At 40.8% G+C, this 24380-nt stretch overlaps 1 protein-coding gene across 8 annotated transcripts in view; it reads right to left on the bottom strand.

The window, feature by feature from the left end:
- LOC121863242 (TATA-binding protein-associated factor 2N-like) overlaps window positions 1-24380 on the bottom strand; it is a 103531-nt gene that overhangs the window by 16687 nt on the left and 62464 nt on the right. For 7 of the 8 annotated variants that reach the window (XM_042361754.1, XM_042361753.1, XM_042361759.1 and 4 more), the window contains 3 exons: window positions 19281-19432; window positions 16074-16729; window positions 15819-15929 (listed from right to left, as the gene is read on the bottom strand). In XM_042361754.1, coding sequence (XP_042217688.1) covers window positions 15851-15929; window positions 16074-16729; window positions 19281-19432 — 887 coding nt within the window. In that variant the 3' untranslated portion in view covers window positions 15819-15850. Of the gene's footprint in view, window positions 1-2158; window positions 2183-15818; window positions 15930-16073; window positions 16730-19280; window positions 19433-24380 lie in introns of all 8 variants that reach the window. The other variant, XR_006088362.1, reaches the window with a different exon arrangement.

Here is a 24380-nt window from a genome sequence, read left to right on the forward strand (position 1 = left end):
AGTATGAAACTAAATAATGTTATTACAGTGTATTAATGTCTATGAAACGTTCAGACGATGACCTCGACACACCTTGGTGCTCCGGTAAAAAGATGGTGGCCACACGCACACCAACATCTGTTGCATATGCATATTTTGATGACAAGAAAAACTTGGGACAAAAACCTGAATTGGAAATGTGATATCCACCACCCAATTTGATTTCTTTTTGAGGTACGAAATAAGAATTCCGATTCAGATATTTTTCCTGGGGTGGCTGGATAACCCGGGTGATTGTCCTTAAATTTAATGACAGTCCCAAGCACAGGCAACTGCAACTAAGACTGACACATATGAAAGTGTTCTAAATTATGTTTGAAGAAATAACTTTGATGGATGCTGCTATGAAGCTATATTTAAAATTACAGGAGGTCCCTAACTTACGAACGTCCGACTTATGAACACCCACCGATACTAATAGGGTTAAACTTGAAATTTACAGTATTTTATTCACCTGATGACTTTATTTCTAACTTTCCTTTATTGTATTTTGTCATTCTATTTCTTCTTTTGTCTTAAAATAAGGGACTTAAGGACTTAAGGTATGATATAGTGGGCTTTTAAACACAGTTTTGTAAGTACGGTATGCATTTATCATGTGTTCCGATTTACGTACAAGTCAGACTTACGAACGTCTTCAGGAACGGAACCCATTCGTAGCCTGGGGACCCTCTGTACTGAACAGTACTATGTTTTACTTATGCATAAAAAAACCCTTACCTTCCTAACCATTTAGCACTACTATACAGGTACAGTACAGACCCTCAAATCTGGGACCCTTGGGAACAAGACCAAACTGGTTTTCAGGAGTTTCTGGTTTCCTGGGTCCTAGGTCATCCATGTTACCCTGGGCCTACCAGGAGACTATGTACAGGGTAAGTCAAGTTTTGCACACACGCACAAACACACACACATATAACACCATCTGTGAGGGAATTAGTACAAATTGTTAGGCCACCTAATAACACCATCTGTGAGGGAATTACTATACTACGTGATGCCCCTCATAACACCATCGGTGAGGGAATTACTACACTACATCAAGCCCCTCATAATACCATCTGTAAGGGAATTACTTCACCACATCAGGCCCTTCATAACACCATCTGTGAGGGAGTTACTACACTACGTGTCTTCTGTTCAACACCTCAGCGCACAAGAGCTACGTGACCTCCACTGTAAACATTAATCTGTATGTTCACTGTATGTTCCTTTACCTTTCTCTAATGAAGACGTTTGTTAAACCACCAATGTATATAATACGTCATTTATGTCTAATGTATATTTTCAGCCTTCGGGCTGCAGAACTTTTCAATAAACTGTTAATTATTATTATTATTATTATTATTATTATTATTATTATTATTATTATTACACACACACTTATTTGAGTGAATGTTTTACTTCTTAACTGACAAAATAAGGAAAACATCATTGTTTACCTATACAGCATACTTTAAATAAAGATATCCATTAAACATATTCTATATAGAAATTGAAAGTTCCCTAAAAGCACGTGAATCATGACATTTAGTAAAAGTATAGTGTTCATAAATAAGTGATTGAATAAATAACTGAATACCTTGATTATCTTTATGCTGTATGCTGTGTTTTTTATTGCTTTCACCTATCTTTCAAATTAATTATTAGTCAAACAAAACCAAAGTTTTGGAGTAACTTATGCCAGATGCTACTTGATGTCTTATGGTACCAAGTCGTATGAGTGTATGTGTGTAAGTAAAACGTGATCTAGCCGAGGAAAAAATATAATCTAACTCATGGAAGAAAACATCGGGTTTTCAAGAATCTCTGGTTTTGAGGGTCTGTACTGTATCAAGGAGTCTCAGCATAAATTGAGGACACAAGATAACATTACAAAATAACATTGGGATTACCTGCATTAAAAGCAAAGAGCGTTAATTGTGCCTGACACCCAGTATAACATCAAGATCAATCAAATGTTACAAATGATTATTGGATATTAACCCTTAAACCCCAGGTTAGGGTGCCGCTGGCTGTACCCCCACCCAGAGGTAAATCAAGAAAAATCAACTTTTCCAAAAATAATTTTGAACCTTTTTAAATGAAAAAAAAAGGGTAAGAAAAACTATATATTTACCCTCTAGAAACTTCCCTGGCAAGGCTGAGGGAGGAAGATAAGGGGACAGCTTGTTATGAAGGCGAGCCTCATGGTCACCTAGGCACTTAGCAGCTATTTTTAGCTTGCCTTTGTGTCCGGGATGGCCAGTAATGCATATATTTGCTAATCATAATACTTATTTGCTATAAATAATTAATTTAGAATATTTATTTGAATTATTTTTCATAAAAAGTGCTTGTGAGTTGCCAAGCGGTCAGTCGCCAGGCTGTCTTTGTGTTTGGTAGAGTAAGTAATGCATAAAATAATAATAATTCCACAAATAAATACATTTATAACATAATAATAGCATTATTTTCCAGTAATACTACACTACAATGCAATCACACTACTTATAGCAATATTTCTTTGATACAACATGATAAAATGGAAAAACAATGAAAATGAAACAAACAAAAAGTAGGTAATTACGTTCAGGAAGATTCCCTGTGACCAAGCGTGTGGCGTGACAGGAAAATAGTCACACTGGGACCTGATAACCCGCGCTAGGCATTTAAACAGTGGCGGGAAAAGGCAGGCGTTCTGGAACACCACACAGGGCGCGCTAGTCGGGCGTCTTGGTACTGTATGTCACCCGGGGGTAAGGGTTAATTTATAAAAGATAGGAGTGTGGGCATTCAAAAGAAAAGATTATTATACCACAATAGTTAACCCTGGAGAAGCAATTCTCTGTTTTGCCTGACTAGAAAATGTGACCATTTCCCTTCAACTCCACCATAATCAACCAGTTGATTTGATAAGATATTCAACATGTGAATCATCATACAAGTTCACATTGATTCACCATGTAGTACATGTACACAGATTACAGGTATGCACTGTACAGTGAACCCTCACTTTACGCAGTTAACTGAACCCACGGCAGCCAGTGTAAAGTGAGAAACGCGTAAAGTGAACAACATAACATATGGGATTAATTGAAATAGAGACCGGGCCGACCCCCAAACTCCACTTTTTCCCGACACAATACATACGTTTTACTAAAAATAACATCTTAACTTTATGATGGTATTTACACACACACATAATATAGAAGGGAACACTCAATAAGAGAATAATAAACTGAAGGTTAGGTTAGAAAAAAAACAAGGTTGGGGTTAACACTTAAGTTAGTAGAAGAGATGGGTCGGCGTAGGGGAATGGAGGCTGGTTCCGAGGCAGAGGACAGGCTACTGGCCCTCAGGTGAGTCTTCATCGGTATCATCCACACTTACTAGTGCCTCCCTGACAAATCCCTCAAAGTCATCATCACTATCTCTGCCTCTGTCACTATCACTGGCTTGGGCTGGCTGTGGTGGGTTGCGGGCAAAGAACTTGGTTATGCCTTACTGACAGCTGGTGTTTATGTTGTCGTGATAAACCTTGATGTAGGGCTCCATAGTCTGCAACAGCTGGGTAGTGAAGATTTCATACCTGTTAGCGTCAGGGTCGTCGGAAAGGAGGAGCTTGACTTTCTCAATACACTCGATGGCACCCCTTACATTACTATGGGATAACTTGCGTTCTTCTTGGGATGACGCACCACCTGCCTCTTCACTGACGTCATCATCATCTAGCATCTCGTCGGTAGTCACATCAGGATCCCTTATCACCTCCAGGATGTCGTCGTTGGTGGTCTCGGAGAAGCCTGCAGCTGTAACACTCTGCGCAGCTTCTCTGGCAAGGTCCACTGCTACTGCAACAGTCTGAACCTCACCAGTCAGTGATTTACTCTGCCTAACACCCGGAATGTCTTGCAACACATGTCTCCATTCGTGACAAACAGTTGCTACAGACAGCTGATCCCATGCCTCCACCAAGAAGTCCACAGCTTTCTTGACATTGAAGTCATGTTGTGGTGTGGAACTAGTGATATTGTTGTGGAACTAGTCATGTTGTGGTGTGGAACTAGTGATGTTGCAATGTTACTAGTCATGTTGTGGAACTAGTGATATTGTTGTGGAACAAGTGATGTTACTAGTCATGTTGTGGTGTGGAACTAGTGATATTGTTGTGGAACAAGTGATGTTACCAGTCATGTTGCGGTGTGGAACTAGTGATATTGTTGTGGAACGAGTCATGTTGTGGTGTTACTAGTCATGTTGTGGTGTGGAACTAGTGATATTGTTGTGGAACGAGTCATGTTGTGGTGTTACTAGTCATGTTGTGGTGTGGAACTAGTGATATTGTTGTGGAACGAGTCATGTTGTGATGTTACTAGTCATGTTGTGGTGTGGAACTAGTGATATTGTTGTGGAACGAGTCGTTACTAGTCATGTTACTAGTCATGTTGTGGTGTGGAACTAGTGATATTGTTGTGGGGTGGGGGGCAGGGAGGAGGAGGGTTGACAGTGACATGTTTGACAGTTAGCATGGAAGGTCTAGTGAAGTATTTATTTGTTTATTTATGTCCTTTAGATTGAGTTTTTGTTTTTTGCTTATAAAATTTCATAGAAGTGACCGGGGAGAATATAATTTACATTGCTGGAATTCTTATAAGATCGTGATTAATTTGAATGTAAACATGCTATAGTTTGCACATGTACAGTTCAGCTTTGCCCTTAGGACAGTGTGTGCATGTAAAAGAGTAAAAATAAATGAAGAAAGTTACATATATCGAGCCAAAAATATTAGTTGAAAAACTTTATGTAGACAGAGCTTGGATGGCGGGGGTGGAGCTTTGGCGGGCTAGCGTTTGGCGCACGTACGACCCATTTTGAAAATTTTAAGTTTGAAATTGGAAATTGTAGTCTAACCCCTGGGGTAATCCGCGTATAGTTGAAACAGCGTAAGAAAAATGTGCATAATGTTTCTTATTATGTTATCGTAAGTAAATGCAATTGTTTATATAATGTGTTTATCACTGTGCCCATCACTGTTTTCAAATTAGATACAAGATATATTTCTCTCATTCGTATTTCGATCATACGTCTGGCAATGGCAGCCTGGGAGAGAGTGAGTGACCACTAGTTAAACCGTCATCTGCAGTTATATCTCTCCTCCCTCCCTGCCATATTTCACCGGATTTACTGTTATTATTAGTGTTTACTGATATAATGTTTAATATGGTGGTTGAGGATGACCTGATCACAAGATCTGAGGTTGACGAGTTCCACAACAATTTAAATAATGAGTTACTGTACTTAATGCACAAAGGCAGAACATACCATACAAAAAACTCAGATCTGACAACAATGACCCGAAATGGATAAATAGTTATTTAAAGAATATTATTGGACAAAGGAAGGCTATAGGTAGAAGAATAAATCGCAGTGAAGTTTACCTCTGAGATTATTATAAGGTATTGGCCAGTAGGGTTAAGACCGAGATAAGAAAAGCAAAGAGGAATAATGAACTGAAGGTCGCAAGGGGGGCAAAGTCAAACCCCAAGAGATTCTTTCAAAAGTATCAAACTAAAACACGAGAAAAGATTGGACCAATACAGTCAGATACCGGCGAGCTAACTGATAACGACGGAGAAATGAGCAATAATCTGAATCAATATTTTTCAACAGTTTTCACCACCAAAAATTTAAACATGATACCCGAGGCACCGACTATATACTGTACAGAGATAGTGAAGAAAATAGATTAAGCGAGATAGTAGTGACTGGTAACGATATTAGTAAGCAAGTAAACAAGCTAAAGCCTAATAAGTCACCAGGTCCCGAGTATTAAAGGAATGTAAGGAAGAGCTTAGTATGCCCTTAGCAAATTTGTTAAACATGTCCTTAAAAATGATGGTAGTACCAGAATCCTGGAGGATAGCGAATGTAATACCGATTTTCAAGAAGGGAGATAGATCACTATCCTCCAACTACTGTCCAATCAGTTTAACATCAATTGCAGGCAAATTACTGGAAGCAATAATGTCAAACTCTATTCGAAATCACCTGGAGCACAAGTTGATCAATGATTCCCAACATGGCATCACAAGCGAGCGTTCATGTCTAACTAATCTATTAACTTCCTTTCCAGCTGTTTTTGAATCAGTGGACGAGGAGCACGACTATGATGTGGTATATCTTGACTTTAGCAAAGCCTTTGACAGAGTCCCCCATGAAAGACTAATAAGAAAAGTGGAGGCTCATGGCATTGGAGGAGATATTCTAAAATGGATTAGTGAGTGGTTACAGGACAGGAAACAGCAAGTGAGCATTAACGGCACTAAATCCAATTGGAGAAACGTCACTAGTGGAGTACCCCAAGGCTCAGTACATGGACCATTATTATTTATTATATACTTAAACGACATAGTAGATATCAGCGTAGACAGCAACATAATTAAATTTGCTGATGACACTAAAATGGGGCGTGTAATTAAATTGGATGAGGACTTCCTCAAAACTACAGGAAGATCTAAAAAAAATTTTTGAATGGTCTGAAAAATGGCAAATGAAATTCTATGTGGACAAATGTAAAGTACTTAGTCTAGGAGATGTAAACAGGGAAACCATATATCAGATGAACAACGATGTTATAGAGAAATCCGAATGTGAGAAAGATTTAGGAGTAATGATAAGTAGGAATCTTAAGCCAAGTAAACAATGTATATTTACTCAAAACAAGGCTAATAAAGTACTTGGGTTCATACAAAGGAGTGTTAGTTACAAGACTAGCGAGGTCATCCTAAAACTATATCTTGCACTTGTGAGACCTCACTTGGATTACGCAGTTCAGTTCAGTTCTGGTCACCATATTACAGAATGGATATAGAATCCCTAAAGAATTCAGAGGAAAATGACAAGGCATTAGGAACCTTGAGTACAGAGACAGGTTAACGCATTTTAATTTGCACTCCCCTGAGACGTAGAGTGAGGGGCGATATGATAGAGGTGTATAAATGGAAGTCAGGGCTAAACAAAGGGGACATTACAAAGGTACACAAACTATCCAACCAGGAACGAACTCATAACAATGGTTTTAAATTAGACAAATCTAGATTTAGATGAGAAAGAAGTAAACATTGGTTTGGAAATAGAGTAGTGGATGAATGGAACATGTTACCAAATATCATCATTATGCATAGCTTCAAACATAGGTTGGATGGATATATGAGCAATAGGGGTTGGGTGTAAATGGGACTGCCCAGTATGGGCCAATAGGCCCGCTGCAGTTTCCTCCATTCTTATGTTCTTATGTTCTAATAGTGATTAATCATGGAATTCCAGCTAGGTTAAACTTGTTACTGTAACCACCAAGCTACTGGGCCAAGCTGTGGTGTTATGGTTGTTTTTCAGCTCGTATTTTCAGGTAGATGTCGTAACTTTCTTCATTTATTTTTACTCAGTTAAATGCACATACCATCCTACATACATATTGTGAAAAAAGTAAAAGAAATAATTGTAATAAGGGCAAACACAAAGGGAATATACATTTCTTTGCATATGAGTTAGCTGGCTGAGTGAGGGAGGGGAAGACGGTCAAAGAGTGTGGGGGGGGGGGGGACGTTGCTGGGGAATTGGCGTGCCAGCTGATGTTTGTTACTGTGGTGAAACGGAGTAATATGCAAATGGCAGCTGTGTTGAAATTTCACTTAGCTTTTATTTACTGATTTGGCTATAAATTATTTATTTATTTTATATTTATTCCTCACATTCCCTGGTACTTTATACAGTGATCCCTCGGTTAACGAATTACCTTCCATAAGATTCTTAACTTCGGTTAACGAGCATTCCCTCGATTAACGAATTCCTTACGAGCGCCCCTCCACATGTTTTCGCTTGCACACTAGTTGTCGTATTAGTTCGCCAATACAGAAATTGGTTCTAGGGCTTAAATTCCTTTCTATTTTAGTAATTATCAAGAAGTTTGTACTATTCAATAATTTTAAGTCTTATATTAAATTTTTTAATAATTTTAACAATTATTTAACATAATTTAAGTACACACCATACAGGCGTCAGTCTCTGTGTCTTTTCAGTGGAGGTAGCATCTTGCTTCAGACTCTCTTCAACATAAACGCTTTTTTTAGTGTTTCCAGTCAAATTATTGGTCTTTCTGAAGTTTATTTTACATATTGACAATCTATAATGCAGTGCAGTGTTGATTTAAAGAAAATAATCTTGAATTACACCAAGTGAACTAAAATTTTATGGGCAAAATGGCGGCATGGGGTGACTTCTCTTCCACCCCAATGCTTTCTCTTTTCCCTTCTCCTCCACCCCCACTTCCTTCCCTTCTCCCTTCTCCTCCTCCACCTCCCACTTTAAATTCACATCAGCATCATCATCCAGGAGCCTTCTACATACACACCTCAAAGTAAGTGTACTGTACTACCTTTTTTGTTGACTTTAGGCAATTTTCGGCGAGCTGGAACCAATTACCCAAAAACCCATTGAAACAATGGTTTCGGTTAACGAGCAACCTTCTGGAACGAATTGAGCTCGTTAACAAAGGGATCACTGTACAGTACAGGCAAACCCTGTTATTCATAGCCTCGGTATTCGTAACCCCGTTTATCTGCAATCACTTTATTGTTACCCATTTCCACTATTTGCAAGGGTTGCCCCATTTATTCGCAAATTCTTACAAGCAAAAATTTTGAACCGCTTGCCTCAACCGTAGCGTAGGGCAGCATGCGTACATGCTCACACGTGCTGGCGTGTGTTTTGTGTGATCTCGCAGTTGTGTTTTGTATGATCTTGCATTGCCTAAGCGACCAGCTACTAAAACTCCCAGCAATGTTGCTAAGCGATCACATGTGGCAGTTACGTTGGACGTGAAATTGGATATCATAAAAAGACATGAACACGGAGAAGGAACGTCACTGATTGGGCGCGTGCACAGCTTGGCTCCCTCTACGGTGCATTCTGTAGTTAAAAGTGCCGACAAGATCAAGGAGATGACTGGGTCTGCAACACCACTGACGGCTACGAAAGTGACGAGGTTCTGTGATGCGGAGATGGAGAGTATGGAGCGGATGTTGAGCACGTGGATTGACGACCAGACCCAGCGCCTTAAAACACCTTTATCGCAATGCATGATTCAACAGAAGGCAGTGGAGAACAACAGCTTTCAGTGCAAATTGACAGTGATAATGAGAGAGAGGTGGCTGATGACCCTGGCAGTAATGATGAGTGAGGTGGCTGACAACCCTGGCAGTGAGGTGGCTGACGACCCCGGCCTCCTCTCACCCCAGTAAACCTTCACCCTCTCCCCTAATGCCAACTTCAGCAAGCAAGCAACACAGCACATCAGAGGTAAATTAACAGTCTACGTTTAAAACTTACCTCACACACCTACGCACATAAACATTCAAACACTCACACACTCAAACATGTAAAGTACCCCTGTATACTGTACTTGTTAACATATACGCCTAATAAACTCAGTCCTTGTTATTGATGTTTATTTGATATTATGCCCTTGTTTCTTTATTTATTTTATGTTCTAAATGTATTGAGTAAAACAAGTGTTAAAATCTGAAGGCCGTGACCACTGCGATGCCCGTATCCCCCCTATTTGCATTATTTCTTATGGGAGAAATTGCTCCGCTCTTCGCAATTTTGACATTCACGAGTCTCATGCCCGTAACCTTTGCGATAAGTGAGGCAGCCCTGTACTTTATACATTATTTTAAGAAAACTATGGCTACAGGAGGAAAATACACACAAAAGTTTTTCCTAAATACTCCCTGCCATAAAATACAGTACTGTAATTTTAGTACATTTACCGTAGGCTGAAGTAGCATTCCTATTTGTTGCATTATTATTGAAAAATTAACAATAACCCTTAAGAAAGTATTTGGTATCCATAAGGGTGGTGGGAAAATTAAGACGAAGACCTTATCAGTGACCTAAAAGTAAGTGTACAGTACTTTATGTATACAGTATTACTTTTTAAAATTAACTTTTATTAAAAAACAAGAACAGTATTTCTTTCATAAAACTTGGATATGTTGGTGTTGTAATAGTTTTTGTTTAAAATGGCGGTCTTTTGGGAAAATTTTGCTCTAAGGTGGACAACTTCTTATCCCGGACACCCCTGCCCCCCAATTTGTCCGCCTTAGCGAGGTTTTACTGTACTTTAGTCAAATTAAATTCTTGTCGTGATGTATTCTTCTTATTATTATTTTTTATTTACTCTGACTTTTTTGCTCTTGTTTGGTTAATGAAATAAACTTTTCTATATTTTTTATCATTTTATTATTAATAAGAAAAATTAAGAATGGTGTAAATTTTATTAATACAAAAGACTCTTTATAGCAAATTTCAACCCGCCATACTGTGGATTTTCAGATGCTCTATATCGTCCCACTTTCGACAACAAATAAGTTGTCGCTGTAGAGACAACTTGAGGAGTTTGTTGAAAAATCAACGCTAATGGTAGATTTATTCTGGGTAGAAACTCTAATGTGATTGCAGCTTTACACAAAAATATCATCAACAGAACTCCAGTAAATTCATGATTATTGTATAGAATATGGCCGTGAATAAAAATTATTGTACAGTCATGAGCCGGTTAACGTCCTAGATACGTTCTTGGAAATGTGACATTAACCGAAATGGACGTTGTCCGATCATCACAAACTTTTTATTTATACTTATGTGGAATACTATATACGTACATATACACATTTACTCTTAAATCACTACTGTAATGTGATACAGGTGATAAATTTTTATCTCTTGTGCAAAATACATGACGTTTATATTAAAATTATTCACTGTTTTACAAGGATTCCAGCAACGCCAGCAGATGGGGGGGGGGATAGAGAGGGTGGGAGTGAGTGAGGGGGCGTGGGGGAGGGGAGGTAGTACATTTGACAGTTGGCACAGGCCCAGGTCTAACGCGTGTATATTTATCAATTCTTAGGTGACTAAGCTTCTCTCTTATATAAAGCCAGTGAAATGACCTGGGTGAATATAATTAACATAGCTGGGATTCTTGTAACATGATGATTAATTTGAATATAAACATGCTATAATTTGCACTAGACAAAACAATTCTAGTACCGTAATCAAATTAGTACATGTGCACTCCAGCTTTGCACTAAGAAATCTATGTAAATCTACCCAAAAATACAGTTGAAATTATTGGCTGTATTGCAAGGATTCCAGCAATGCAAATTATAATCTCCTAACTTTAGTCTGAGATATTATATAAGATAAAAACTGTAAGCCTAAAAGCCTGGCTGGGGGGGAGGGGCGCTGATGGAAACAGCCGCGCCACCCAGCCAGGGGTTGGGGGTGGGGGGGGAGGGGTGGGGGGTTGAGGTGATAAGTTTGAGCAGAAGGTCTCTGTGTGTTTATTTAACAGTCCTACTAAGCTTCTCTCATTTTAAAATGCCAGTGAAATGACCTGGGAGAATATAATTAACATAGCTGGGATCCTTGTAAGATACTGATTTATTTGAATATAAACATGTTGTAATTCGCACTAGACATAACAATTTTAGTACCGTAATCAAATTAGTACATGTGCAGTCTAGCTTTGCACTAATTTATTTTATGTTTCTTTTAGTATGGTGTGTGAATGTAAATGGGTGAAAATAAATGAAGAAATTTATGTAAATCTACCCAAAAATACAGTTGAAAAACTTTTTATAAAATGTACAATGTACTACAGTATTGTAAACTAATGTACTATATTTTTTATAGCTAGAGCAAAATATATGACGTTTATATTAAAATTAATCTCTGTCTTGCAAGGATTTCAGCAATGCAAATTATATTATCCTAACTTTAGTCTGAGATATTATATAAAATAAACATAAAGAAATTACCAGGGTGGGAAGAGGGGGCGGGAGGTGAGGTGACAGAATGTCTGGCGTTTGTTTGTTCATTTATTTGAGATAAGATTTGACAGTTGGCGCTGAAGGCCTGCCTGCGTGTTTATTTATCATTACTTAAGAGTGACTAAGCTCTTCTCATAATTTTCCACCCAAATGACCTGGGTGAATATAACTTACATTGGAGGGATTCTTGTAAGATAGTAATTTATTTGAATGGGTTTTTTTTCAATTTAAATTTTAATTGTTTATTCCTTGATAGAGGAAGCGGGATCCTAGTGCTGTCACTTGGCACCCCTGTACCATAACACCAGAAGCAACTGGCCAGTGTCACAAGTATATACAGTCATCCCTTGGTTATCGCGCCTAATTGGGACCCCGCCGATAACGAAAGTACAGAACCTATGGGATTTATTCTAATTGGTTCAGACACCCATTTTATGACCATTTAGACCCACTAAATATATATATAATGTTATGGTAAATATCATAAACACACATAGGCATGGCTAGGTTTATTACAAAGTGATGAAAAGGGTATGCTTAATACTGTAGTCCACAAAACATGTAGCTATGCTTTTTTTATTTGGTCCCCGTCATACAAGTCCGTTTTCTCTCACATCAGGACGCCTGAGTCCTCCGTTTTCTCTCTTAATCTTAGAGTGCACCAGAAGCTTTACTATTTTTAGTTATGCCACAGAATTTGAAATTGCAACCCCAATTGCAACTGGGGGTGCAATTGTTGAGGCAAGTAGATATGTCTGATTACAGCAAATGTGTTATTGTCAATTTGTAGGTGAAAGATTTTATCCTCAATAGATGTAGGTTAACATTTCACCTGTAGGCAAATGCTTAGAAAAGCGTAAGTAAGGAAGCATATTCCTTTAACACATAATATCTGACCAGTATGGGGAGGATCATCATGTCTCCATCAGGGGGTCGTGGAGTGATGGTCCAGCAGGCGTCGCGTGTTTTTTTTGGGGGTAGGGATGGGGGATGGGGGGTTGGGGGCCACGGATGTATATGTGATCGGACGTTAACCGGCGCATGATTGTATACCTAAAATGGTTAAATTATTTTATTTGTGAATGATGTACTGAAATACATGTACAGTATAGCAGTGTTCCTATAGTGCACTTAAGGAAAAGCACAAAAGCACAGCAGTGTGACTGGACCCGACCTAACCTGACCGGGACTTTCTCAGCAAAACATTCAAGTCATCAGTGCAATAAGTGATTATCATACAGTGCTCCGATAGTGCACCCCAAGGAAAAGTCAGACAGTGGGCACTTTATCGGTCACCTTTAAAGTGCCAGTGACAAGGACCACCGCGGTGTTTACATATATCGTGAAAACTGTGTCGGCGACCCCAAGCACCAGGGACAAAGACCCACGGTCTTTACGACTGACAAATATTAAGTTAGTATTATGTGGGGATTTTAATGAAATTGACACCACTGATATCCAGGACCAGCTATCACTATCACAAGTTGTGACCTTCCCCACACACGGTCAAAATACCCTTGACCTTATCTTAAATGACTTAGCAGACCAGTACCAACCACCTCAACCAATGCCTCCTATCGGGTGTAGCACACACTTATCAGTGCTCTGGTCCCCAGCTGCCACTCCCACTCAAGTACAGAGACCCTACATCAAGACCTACAGGCCGATTACTGACTCTGCAGTGCGCCTCTTCGGGCAGTGGATAGTTCACCATCCCTGGACTGAAGTACTTAGCGTGGATGACGTGGAAACCAAATGGATAAATTATACCAACACCACCACGGAAGCTCACCACCACTTCTTCCCCGAGAAGTCCGTCAGATCTCACCCAGCTGACTTGCCCTGGATCACACCTCGGATCAAAAGACTTATGCAACAGAGAGACAGAGCCTTTCATCTCAATGACCACATCCGCTACAGGTCCCTTCGCAACCGAGTCATCCGCGAAATACGCACTGCAAAGAAGTCCCACTACCCAACCAAATTACAACACCTGAAGCAGACCAACATCAGTCAATGGTATGGTAAGCTTAAAGAACTCTGTGGACTAAACAATAAGACACACCCCCTCCCCTTCCTTAGCCATCTCACTAATGTTGACGCAGCTGAGCAAACAAATAACCATTTCGCTACTATATGCCAGACGCTCCCCCGGCTTGACACAACCACTCTCCCTGCTTACCTACCAGCCCCCCTTCCCACTGACTTAGTAGAAGAATTTGAAGTAGCAAAACGCCTGGACAAACTAAAATTAAAACGCTCTACCACCCCCATTGACTTACCAATGAAACTCTTCAAGGAGTTCTCCCCGGAGCTTGCTAAACCCTATGCTCCATCATCAATGCTCTCTCAGTCAAACCAGATGCCCAGCTGACTGGAAGACCTCTTATGTATCACCAGTGCCCAAGTCAACCAGCCCACAATCCTTAAATCAGCTACGACCTCAATCACCCCAATACCCAGCCTAATCTGTGAAAAGTTTTGTGTTCGACTGGGCTTATGCTGATATTGCAGGAGTCGTAGACCCTCAGCAATTTAAGTAACATGAAACTTCCCTTCCACCACTCACTGTCTTTGTCAGCCGACATATACCACCATCTCGAGAAACGAAAAAAGTCTGTAGCTGTCGCCTTCATTGATTTCACTAAAGCATTCAACCTAGTCGACCACAATATAATCATCAACAAAGCTATTGACCTCGGCTTCGGAGAAGTCTTATACCATGGCTTACAGACTTCCTCAGTGACCGACGCCAAGCTGTACGCTTCCGAGGGGCTGTCTCCACCTTTCAGTCATTCACCTGTGGCGTCCCCCAAGGCACCAAGATGGGACCACTCTGCTTCCTTATGCTCATCAATGATGCCCTAAGAGAAACCCCTGTTCGCTGGAAATATGTCGACGACTCCACCATTGGGATCAAAGGCCAACAATTTGCCTCCAACTATATCATTTCTTCAGGATTTATTGAACAGTCTCCCAAAACTACCACCAACAACCATGTCACCATCAACCATACCAAGACCATACAGGTAACATCAACCTCCTCCGACATTGTCCCACCTCCATTACTCTAGGTCCTAACACACCCAGGTTGTAGATTCCACGGCTTCCTCAAGGCCACCATAGACAACAACCAAATTGGAAACCACACGCCAGTGAAGCTGTCAACCTCCGTTTCCGCCCACCTCCTCCGCCGACTAAGTCCTCGGAGTTCCTGCACCCGAAGCTCCTCAGTGCGTTTACACAACATTCATACCCTGCTTCACTCTATGCCCCCACCTGGTCTTCCTCCCTAAATGCCACACAACGTAAACACCTAGAAAAAGTGCAAAAGAGGGCATGCAAGATTATTCTCTCCCCTTCCTACTCCACATATCAAGAAGCACTCAACACACTTACCCTTTCGACTCTCACTGACCATCACCACGACCTCATCTGCAAATTTGGTAAGAAGCTTCTACACCATCCTCGACACCGGCTCCTACTACCACCTGAGATCCCTAGCCCGAGAATTGCTGTTCGAAACCACAACTGCATCCAGCCCATACGTGCACAAACTGATCGCTATAAGAACAGCCCAGTCCCAACCATTGTAAAAATTATCAATAACTTGTAATAAACCAGTGTATTCACTCCCAGTAAACACTACTCCTTGCACTGTCACTATGTTGAAATGAACCTTAGTTTGAGCTTTTCCCCATCTAGTTATTATATATCTTATTTGTATCACTTATATTACTTGTATATTATTTGTAATTCGAAACCCATTCCCCAAATATGTAACTGTATATTTTCAGCCTTCTGGCTGCCAAGCTCTTTCAATAAACCGTTAATTATTATTATCATTATTATAAACTGTAGGTGTGGACAAAATTGTTTTCATAAAATTTATTTGACACTCACCTTTTTCTTCTGTGGAGTAAGAGAGATCATGTCTAGTAAGGATCACGACTGAAGCTGGATTCCCTTTTTGAATAAGAATACTCTCGACCTGAATTCACACCAGGAGAATGCCTGCAGAAGAGATAGTGCTTTTTTTTTTTGCATAACATATTTATGTACCATTAACTATTTTAAAGAAATACCCCTGTATCACAATTTTACGGTTATTTTCCAGGCTTACCCCACGTACCTGTAAATAAAAAAATATCTTCTTACCTTCTAGGTGGGCGTGAGTAATCATCTTTGTCTCTGTCATATCCTTGATTATGTTCTCTGCTTCCCCCTGTGTCATCTTGGCCATAACTGTGGTCTTTTTCCTCTCGGCCATGGCCACTACCTCTGTCATCTTGATCTCGGCCATAGCCACCATCTCTGTCATCTTGATCTCGACCATAGCCACCATCTCTGTCATCTCGATCTCGACCATAGCCACCTCCTCTGTCATCTCGATCTCGACCATAGCCGCCACCTCCTCTGTCATCTTGATCTCGACCATGGCCACCACCTCTGTCATAACCCTGTCCCTTTCCTCTGTCATCTCGTCCATAGCCTCCTCTTCCTCTGTCATCTCGACCATAGCCTCCTCTTCCTCTGTCATTTCGACCATAGCCTCCTCCTTCTCCTTTGTCATCTCGACTATAACCTCCTCCTTCTCCTTTGTCATCTCGACTATAACCTCCTCCTTCTCTGTCATCACGACTATAGCCTCTATCATCTCGACCATATGCACCACCTCTGTCACTTCGACCATATGCACCACCTCTGTCATTTCGACCATAGCTGTTTCTGTCATCTCTACCATAAGTTCCTCTGCCCCTTCCATCCCATCCTCTGCCTCTATTATTCCTTGACTCAAAGTCCTTGCGATAAGCCTGTAAGAAGAAATTTTCTCTCATTAACTTCACACAAGTAAACAAAGAGAGGGTTAATAATAATAAAATACATACTGTAGCTCAAAGAGAAAGAAATAGAGAAGACCTCACATTTTAAGAATTTGTATTGGTGGCTAGAAGAGAGAAAGGTAAGTTGAATGACGTTAATGCACTATTACGGGCAGCAGATCAAGTGTTTAACTATCATCTGGTAGAAGCAAAAACAATGGTGAATGGAAAGATCAGAGCAAGACAGCTTTAAAAAAGGAAGAAGAAATTGATAAAAGTGAGCATAAGCGGCCTGGTGGGGCGTGCCAAAGTGAAGACGAAGGACTCGGTGTTAATACTTCCAGTGACAAAGCTCTGCCAATTGGAGGGAGTCAGAGAGTGAGACTCCCGGCAGACAATGGGTTTTGAGCAAGCTCAACAGGGGGAGTGTTACCACCACAGTAGGATAAACTGAGAGAGAGAGAGAGAGAGAGAGAGAGAGAGAGAGAGAGAGAGAGAGAGAGAGAGAGAGAGAGAGAGAGAGAGAGAGAGAGAGAGAGAGAGAGAGAGAGAGAGAGAGAGAGAGAGAGAGAGAGAGAGAGAGAGAGAGAGAGAGAGAGAGAGAGAGAGAGAGAGAGAGAGAGAGAGAGAGAGAGAGAGAGAGAGAGAGAGAGAGAGAGAGAGAGAGAGGAGAGAGAGAGAGAGAGGAGAGAGAGAGAGAGAGAGAGAGAGAGAGAGAGAGAGAGAGAGAGAGAGAGAGAGAGAGAGAGAGAGAGAGAGAGAGAGAGAGAGAGAGAGAGAGAGAGAGAGAGAGAGAGAGAGAGAGAGAGAGAGAGAGAGAGAGAGAGAGAGAGAGAGAGAGAGAGAGAGAGAGAGAGAGAGAGAGAGAGAGAGAGAGAGAGAGAGAGAGAGAGAGAGAGAGAGAGAGAGAGAGAGAGAGAGAGAGAGAGAGAGAGGAGAGAGAGAGAGAGAGAGAGAGAGAGAGAGAGAGAGAGAGAGATGACAACAAACTTTGCCGAGGTGTGAAATGTGAAACAGATGGTCCTCGCCTCGGGCTGACTCGCTCCCTGTGAGGTTCAGAAGATAGTCTCTAGCCGTCCAGTGAGCTAACAAGTCAGGGAGCTAATAAGGCCTACATTAGACCCAAAACACGTAAGTTTTTATATGGTTTAACACCCAACTCTACTGAAATATATTATATGTAGTCGTTAATAGTGAAGGAACGTATGAGTGAATTAATTTTCTCATACGTAACATATGTAATTTGTACTCTGCAGGTTTTGACCGAATAAAGAACAATCGAGTCCTACGTGCAAGGGTCTCATTATCCTAAAGTCGCTCATTGGGCGGTTACACATATAAAGCAAGCATAATAAGCATTAAACAAGGAATGTGAAGCATAAAATGAGACTGTTATTTACCTGTGTTGAGGATGGCAAGTTCAAGTCTCTACCAATCTTTGCTGGTCCGTCACCACTCTTATTATACCTTTTCACATCACATCAAGCTGCCCCTCTCAGGAGCAGCACAAAAGGAACTATCACTGGGGCATTTAGGCATGATTGCATACCACACAAAGTCGGAGACACATAGCAAATGTAAACAAAAGCAGAGGCAGCACGCAGAGCCCTCTCGTGGCAATAATTCAGACTACGCCACCTCCTGCCAAATTCAAAACAGCTCTGCAACTCCACACCCGATTGTCGGATCTCCAGGGTATCAACAAAACTTGTGGGGGTATTTCCCCTCTCTGTAATCATCAGTTACGTGAATTTGGCGGTTAATGGAATGTCGGTTTTCAGGGTATACTTGTACAATATTTTACAACATTTAGATCCTGCAGCCATCAAAGTCAGTAGTCCCATACAAAAAAATTACAAGCAAATATATCAGTCAATTAGACTTCATTCTGCAGTTGGCCAAAGAACTCAAGAGAGTAACTTACCACATGCCAGGACATCCAGAATCATTGCAGCAACGCCTCTAGCAGAAAACAATGACAATGATGACAACACTCAAGTTGCCCACTAAAGTAAAAGAGGCATCAATGCCCAGCCTCAAAGTGCAGTAATAATAAAACAATGGACATTTGTTATGTATGTCAAAGAACAGTGAGTGGCAAATGTATCAGCAAGGTTGTAAAACACTGTTTTGATCACTGAACCTTGAAGGGAATTTCCCCTATATATTTGTGTATAGTTAAGATGCTAGAAGCATATACAGTATACTGTATTTATATATTTTTTATGAGTCTCATATAATTACTTTCAGAATGCTTTTTCTTTTTTTTGGGGGGTGACCACAACAAATTCTTTTGAAAATTAAACACAAAATAAAATACAGTATGTTGCAACAAAAAGTGGTGTATAAATGTCTACATGTTCTTAAATATTCTTTTTCAGATTGATCATCAAATTAAACTCCTCTAAACATGGTGAGTAATTTTTCCTAAATAAGTCAAAATGACAGTGACAGCCATTCTAGGGTACAGTATAAGAGTAGCCAGCCATCCTTGCATAAAAAGTCTACAGATAACATGCTCAAAATCAGATCATATACTTGCTTCTTTTTTTTCTTCAAATTCCTTCCTTCTTTCTTCATATTTTATCTCTCTTCTCTTCTCTACCCACTTCTGAAACTCTTCATAATCTGGCAAATCCTCCCTCTTCTTCCCCTCTGTACAGGTTGCACCCCATGTCTCAAAATGTTGAACACCTGGCAAGGAAACAATGGTTATAGACATCATTACAACCATAGGCATCAATTTACCTTTTATGTACTGTACATACTGTATATAGGTTTATCTTGAGGGCTATTTCTAGCCAAACAGATTAATTTATCACCAAGCAACTGGGTCAATTACCTGATCAGATAGGTCATTACTGAATTAATCCTGCCAACAAACATAACCAATATACACTACCTTAAATCAGTGGTTCTCAACATTTTAAAATTACAAACCACTTACCTGTCTCTTGTATAACACTACATATAAAATCTTTTTGAGATATTAAAAAATACCTTCAATACTGAAACCACATATGATTTGTACAGCTTTCATATATGGTACCACAAAATAATGTAAAGCAAAATCACTGGTTGGAAACCACTGTCTAAGACTTACATCAGGGGTGGGCAAAGTACGGCCCGCGGGCCACATTTAGCCCGCCAAATTATTTCTGTGGCCCGCCACTGCATTTGGCAATCATAAAAAAAAAAATTCTTATTAATTACAGAAAGGACAATTTTGGAAGTTGGGTGGACATAGCAGCAATACTGGCTCGTCGCTGTTAACCTGTGGCCCGCAAAGTGTGCCACCATTCAGGAAGTGGCCTGCCATCGAAAATAATTGCCCACCCCTGACTTACATGATCAGGACCATTTTAAAATTCATATCATGATCTTTTTTAAGGCCTCTACTGATCTACTAGCATGCTGTCAACATCATGAAAGTTTAGGGCCTCTCCTACCATCCATTTCTACATTGAATACAATTTTTACCCACTCATTTTCAATTCATCCATACCACCTCAGTAAACCATCATCAGCTCTCAATTTGACATACCATTTGGATCTCCTCATAATATTTTTTTTATTCCTTGTATGCTAATCATCTGAAATACAGCCCTCAGGCACCTCATTTCCACTGCCTCCAACTTACCTTTTTCTCTTGCATCCAGTGTCCACACTTCACACCCATACAGTAAAACTGGCCAAACTAGTCTCTTATAAACCACCGCCTTTACCTTGTTTGACACATTTACCCCCTTTCTTCAGTTTCTTAAAGCACCAAATACTCTCTTTCTCCTCATTTCTTCTATGATTCATCATTCATTGTGCCAACCATTGGCATATTCACTCCTAGATACCAGAAACACCACACTTCCTTAATTTGTTCCTATTAATTGTTAAGTTTCACATACAGTACTGTATTGCACACTTTCCTAAAGCCATTCACTATTATTTGCAGATTTCCTTGTGAGTCACACATGAGTACAGAGTCCTACACAAACAGCTTAGGTGTTATAATAAACACCCGAGTCATTAAAGAATTGGAAGTACAGTACTAGTGAGGCAGTAGATGTTATGATTACATGTTTAGTACCTTGTGTCCTTGTGAACTCTGTGGGGTTCCTGGTGCCATTAGGAAGATTTATGAGATGTTCTACTTCATAATGAAATGTGATCAGTCAATTATGCATAGTGTTGATACAGCTGGGACTAACTATGAGCACTTGTGAAGGTAGATGAAAGGATGAAAGACTAACATATGACCCTTGTATCCATGATGTCCCTTTTTCCCCAGGTTTAGTGGAATTATCTTTGTCTGGTGGTGGATGTTATGTCATATTTTGATTGTATTGTACTGTAATGGATTGTTTCTGGCCAATACAGGTGTTTGTTCTGGCATGTCTTGTTTTGAGGCAACTGATAGCTCTGGTTCTTGTATATGGTGACTAGAGCGAGCTGAAATTTAGTAAGGAGGTGCAGGTAGCCTAGGGGATGGTTATGCTCCATCTTCTGTCCCTCCACAAAGGGTGGGTCAGACCCTACCAAGAATCCCCACCAGCAGGTCGGTCCATAGGTTTGAAGATAAAAAGCTGAAATTTAGTAGGGAGGTGCAGATGGTCATGCACTCTCCTGACCACCTGTGGGTGCGATGCTTTTTCACAGTTTTGAAGATAGAGCTGAAATTTGGTAGAGAGGTATGAATGGCCGAGGAGATGTTGTGTACAGTGTACTATCTCTTGTCTCTCCCCTCTGGCAAAGCCAGGTAACTCAACTGATATGTAATCTATAAATTTTAGGGGTTTAGAACACTGCATGGAAGGGGTTATGGCCTTAGTAGGTCCAGGTTTCATCTGTGGTACCTCACTTGTCTGGAACTAGAGTACAGCATGCCCTGACAATTTGTGGATGACACCCCAGATGTACCCAAGAATGTCTAAGGGTAGTTTTAAAGTTGATGACATTTTCGCAGCTGGGACAGGGAGCCATTCGTTCTAGAGACAGTAGTTTCTTTTACTTCTATTGTCTATATATGTGTGTGTGTACACACACACACACACATATACATACATATACAATACAGGTAAAAGAAATATTTGTCCTAAGGGCAAACACAAAGGGAATATACATTTTTAATTAGTACCAACATTTGATGACTGTTAGTTCATGAACCCATCCCCACGAATTTATAAGAGTGTTGTATTATTTCACAATCTCAATCAAGATAATCTTCGCTAATTCAATGACCTGTATCAACTTAATATTTTCAAATTGCTAAAAGTAGTAGAGGAGTTGCTGGGGTTGCCATACCACCACTAACCAAATATTTTATCAAAAGATAAGGCACCCATGGAAAGTATACCAATATATTTATTAGTTGTATGTTAGCCAGTTTTGCAGAGCATGAAAAGCTGCAAACAATAAATAATAATAATAATAATAATAATAATAATAATAATAATAATAATACAGGTTGTACCTCTCTAGTCCAGCATTCTGTGGTCCGGAAACTCCCGTGGTTCGGCATGATTTTAGTCTGTCCAATAGATAGATAGGCAGCTATTTTTTTTTAACTTATCTGAATTATTATTATTATTACAGGAGTATTAAATTTTTACCCCTCAGGCCCCAGTGACCTATTCGGCTAATCCCCATAAAAAAAAACAACAAAGTTGGGGGAAATTAATATTGGTGATCTTGTTCCTCTTCTTAAATCTCTGCAACCACCCAGTGGAAGCATTAAAGGGTTTGGGCTCTGCAATTCCCATCTTACGTGACACTGCAGCATACAGTTCACGTGCGTACTCCTTAACTGAGCGCGTGTCCACCGCCATGTTCTGTCGCGCCTGACGAACCAAGTAGCTCACAAGTAATTTTTCCGTTTTGAGAAGCACCTGCTTGTGGCAGTACTTGATCATAGAAGCACCTGTAGGTTTTGTGATGTTCATGTGCTCCTTTATCTTGGCTGCATCCTTCTTAATTGTCCTGATAGTTGTTTCGTTAACACCATGCTGGCGCGCGAGATCAACCTGTCTTGTTCCTTTCTCCAACTCTTGTATGATCTTGTACTTAATTTCATATCTTAAGGAACATCGTATCATCTTTGGCTTAGGGCGGTTGAGTCCAGGTAATGCAAGGTTTCTTTGTGGTGGTGGTGGTCCGGTGGAAGCCATTCTTATGGAACAATGGATTCCTATATACACGGTGTAGCCGGGAGAGGTGTAACCGATGCGGGTAGGTCAAGGGGCTTGAACGCTCCCATGGCGGGGCACGTCATAGTACATTAAACCAATCACAGCTAGCGGGGAGGGAGGTAAGGGTGCTTGGCCCAATCACAGTCCGATACGTCATATGACGTCACCGATAACGCAACAAAGACATACACTGCGCAATCTACTTGCGCCGCTTACCCAACATGGCGGGAGAGGGTGGGAGGTTTGGATCCAAAAATGGCGCGGCGCGAGAGGACCGCCAGCCGCTCTCTGCGTAAAAGGGTACACACACCGCGTAAAGTGAGCATTCCGTGTTTGGCAGGGCACCGCGTAAACGTGGAAACGCATAAAGTGAAACCGCGTAAAGCGAGGGTTCACTGTAGATGGGATGGTGCTATTCTTATATCTATCGGTGCGGGCTCTTATGGGCTGAATTTTGTTGTAGTGGCGGACTGTGCGAGGTGGGTGGGGGGCAGCCAGTAGCAGGTGGCGGCGATGACGAGGGTGGTGCATTAGTTGGCTGCCAAACCTTTCCAGTGCTTAGTGGTGGAGGTCACTGAGGGATGGCATTTCCAGGGTGGAGAGAGCGTTGGTGTAGCCGGAGCATGATTCTACAGGCCCTTTTCTGTACCTTCTCTAGCTGACCTTGTTGGGTGGAGTTGAGAGAAGACGACCAGGCTGGTGACGCATCGCCTCGCACCCAAAAACCTCATTTTAATTAGTATCCCCTTGGCCATGGGTTAGCCAAGACGTCCCCATCCTCTCCCTCCTGAAGGGAGCGGGACACCACACAGAGTCCTCCACCGCCACTCCGTCCTGAGGGCCGTCGTCGACACGAGATTAAGCGTGTTAACCTTGGTTGCTATCCCCGTGGAAATATCACGTGTGGATGCCTGGTTGCAACAAGAGCAATCCAGGCTGGCCTATCAAACCTACAGTAAATGGTTAATCAATTCACGCGTCGAGTTCTCCTGCATGACACCCGTCTACAGTGACCGTGATCGACACGAGACTAAGTGTGTTAACCTATGTTTGTTATTCTCGTGGAAATATCTTGTGTGGAAGCCTGGTTGTGACAAAAGCAATCCAGGCTGGTCTATTGCACCTAAGTGGTAAATTCAAGTTACGCTTACCAGTTTTCCTTGCTGCGACAACTGTCTACAGTGACTGTCAGTGATGCGAGACTATGTGTGGTAACCCAAAAGGACCTTTTTGTTGCTATTACCAGTGGAAAGAATTTCTTGTGCGGAAGCCTGGTTGCAACAATAGCAATCCAGGCTGGCAGTAAATGTATCACCTGAAGAATTAAGGCTCTGTTAAGTTATACCCATAGTAGGGTGATCACATGTGTCCCCAAGATGAAAATTCCCTCTTTCAGAAGAAGAATTTTATTACAGCATAAACGTGAGTGACTCATATATCCATGCAAATTGTAAATCATT

The sequence above is a fragment of the Homarus americanus genome, unplaced genomic scaffold (assembly GCF_018991925.1).
Source record: "Homarus americanus isolate GMGI-L3 unplaced genomic scaffold, GMGI_Hamer_2.0 scaffold46197, whole genome shotgun sequence".
Lineage (NCBI taxonomy): Eukaryota > Metazoa > Arthropoda > Malacostraca > Decapoda > Nephropidae > Homarus > Homarus americanus.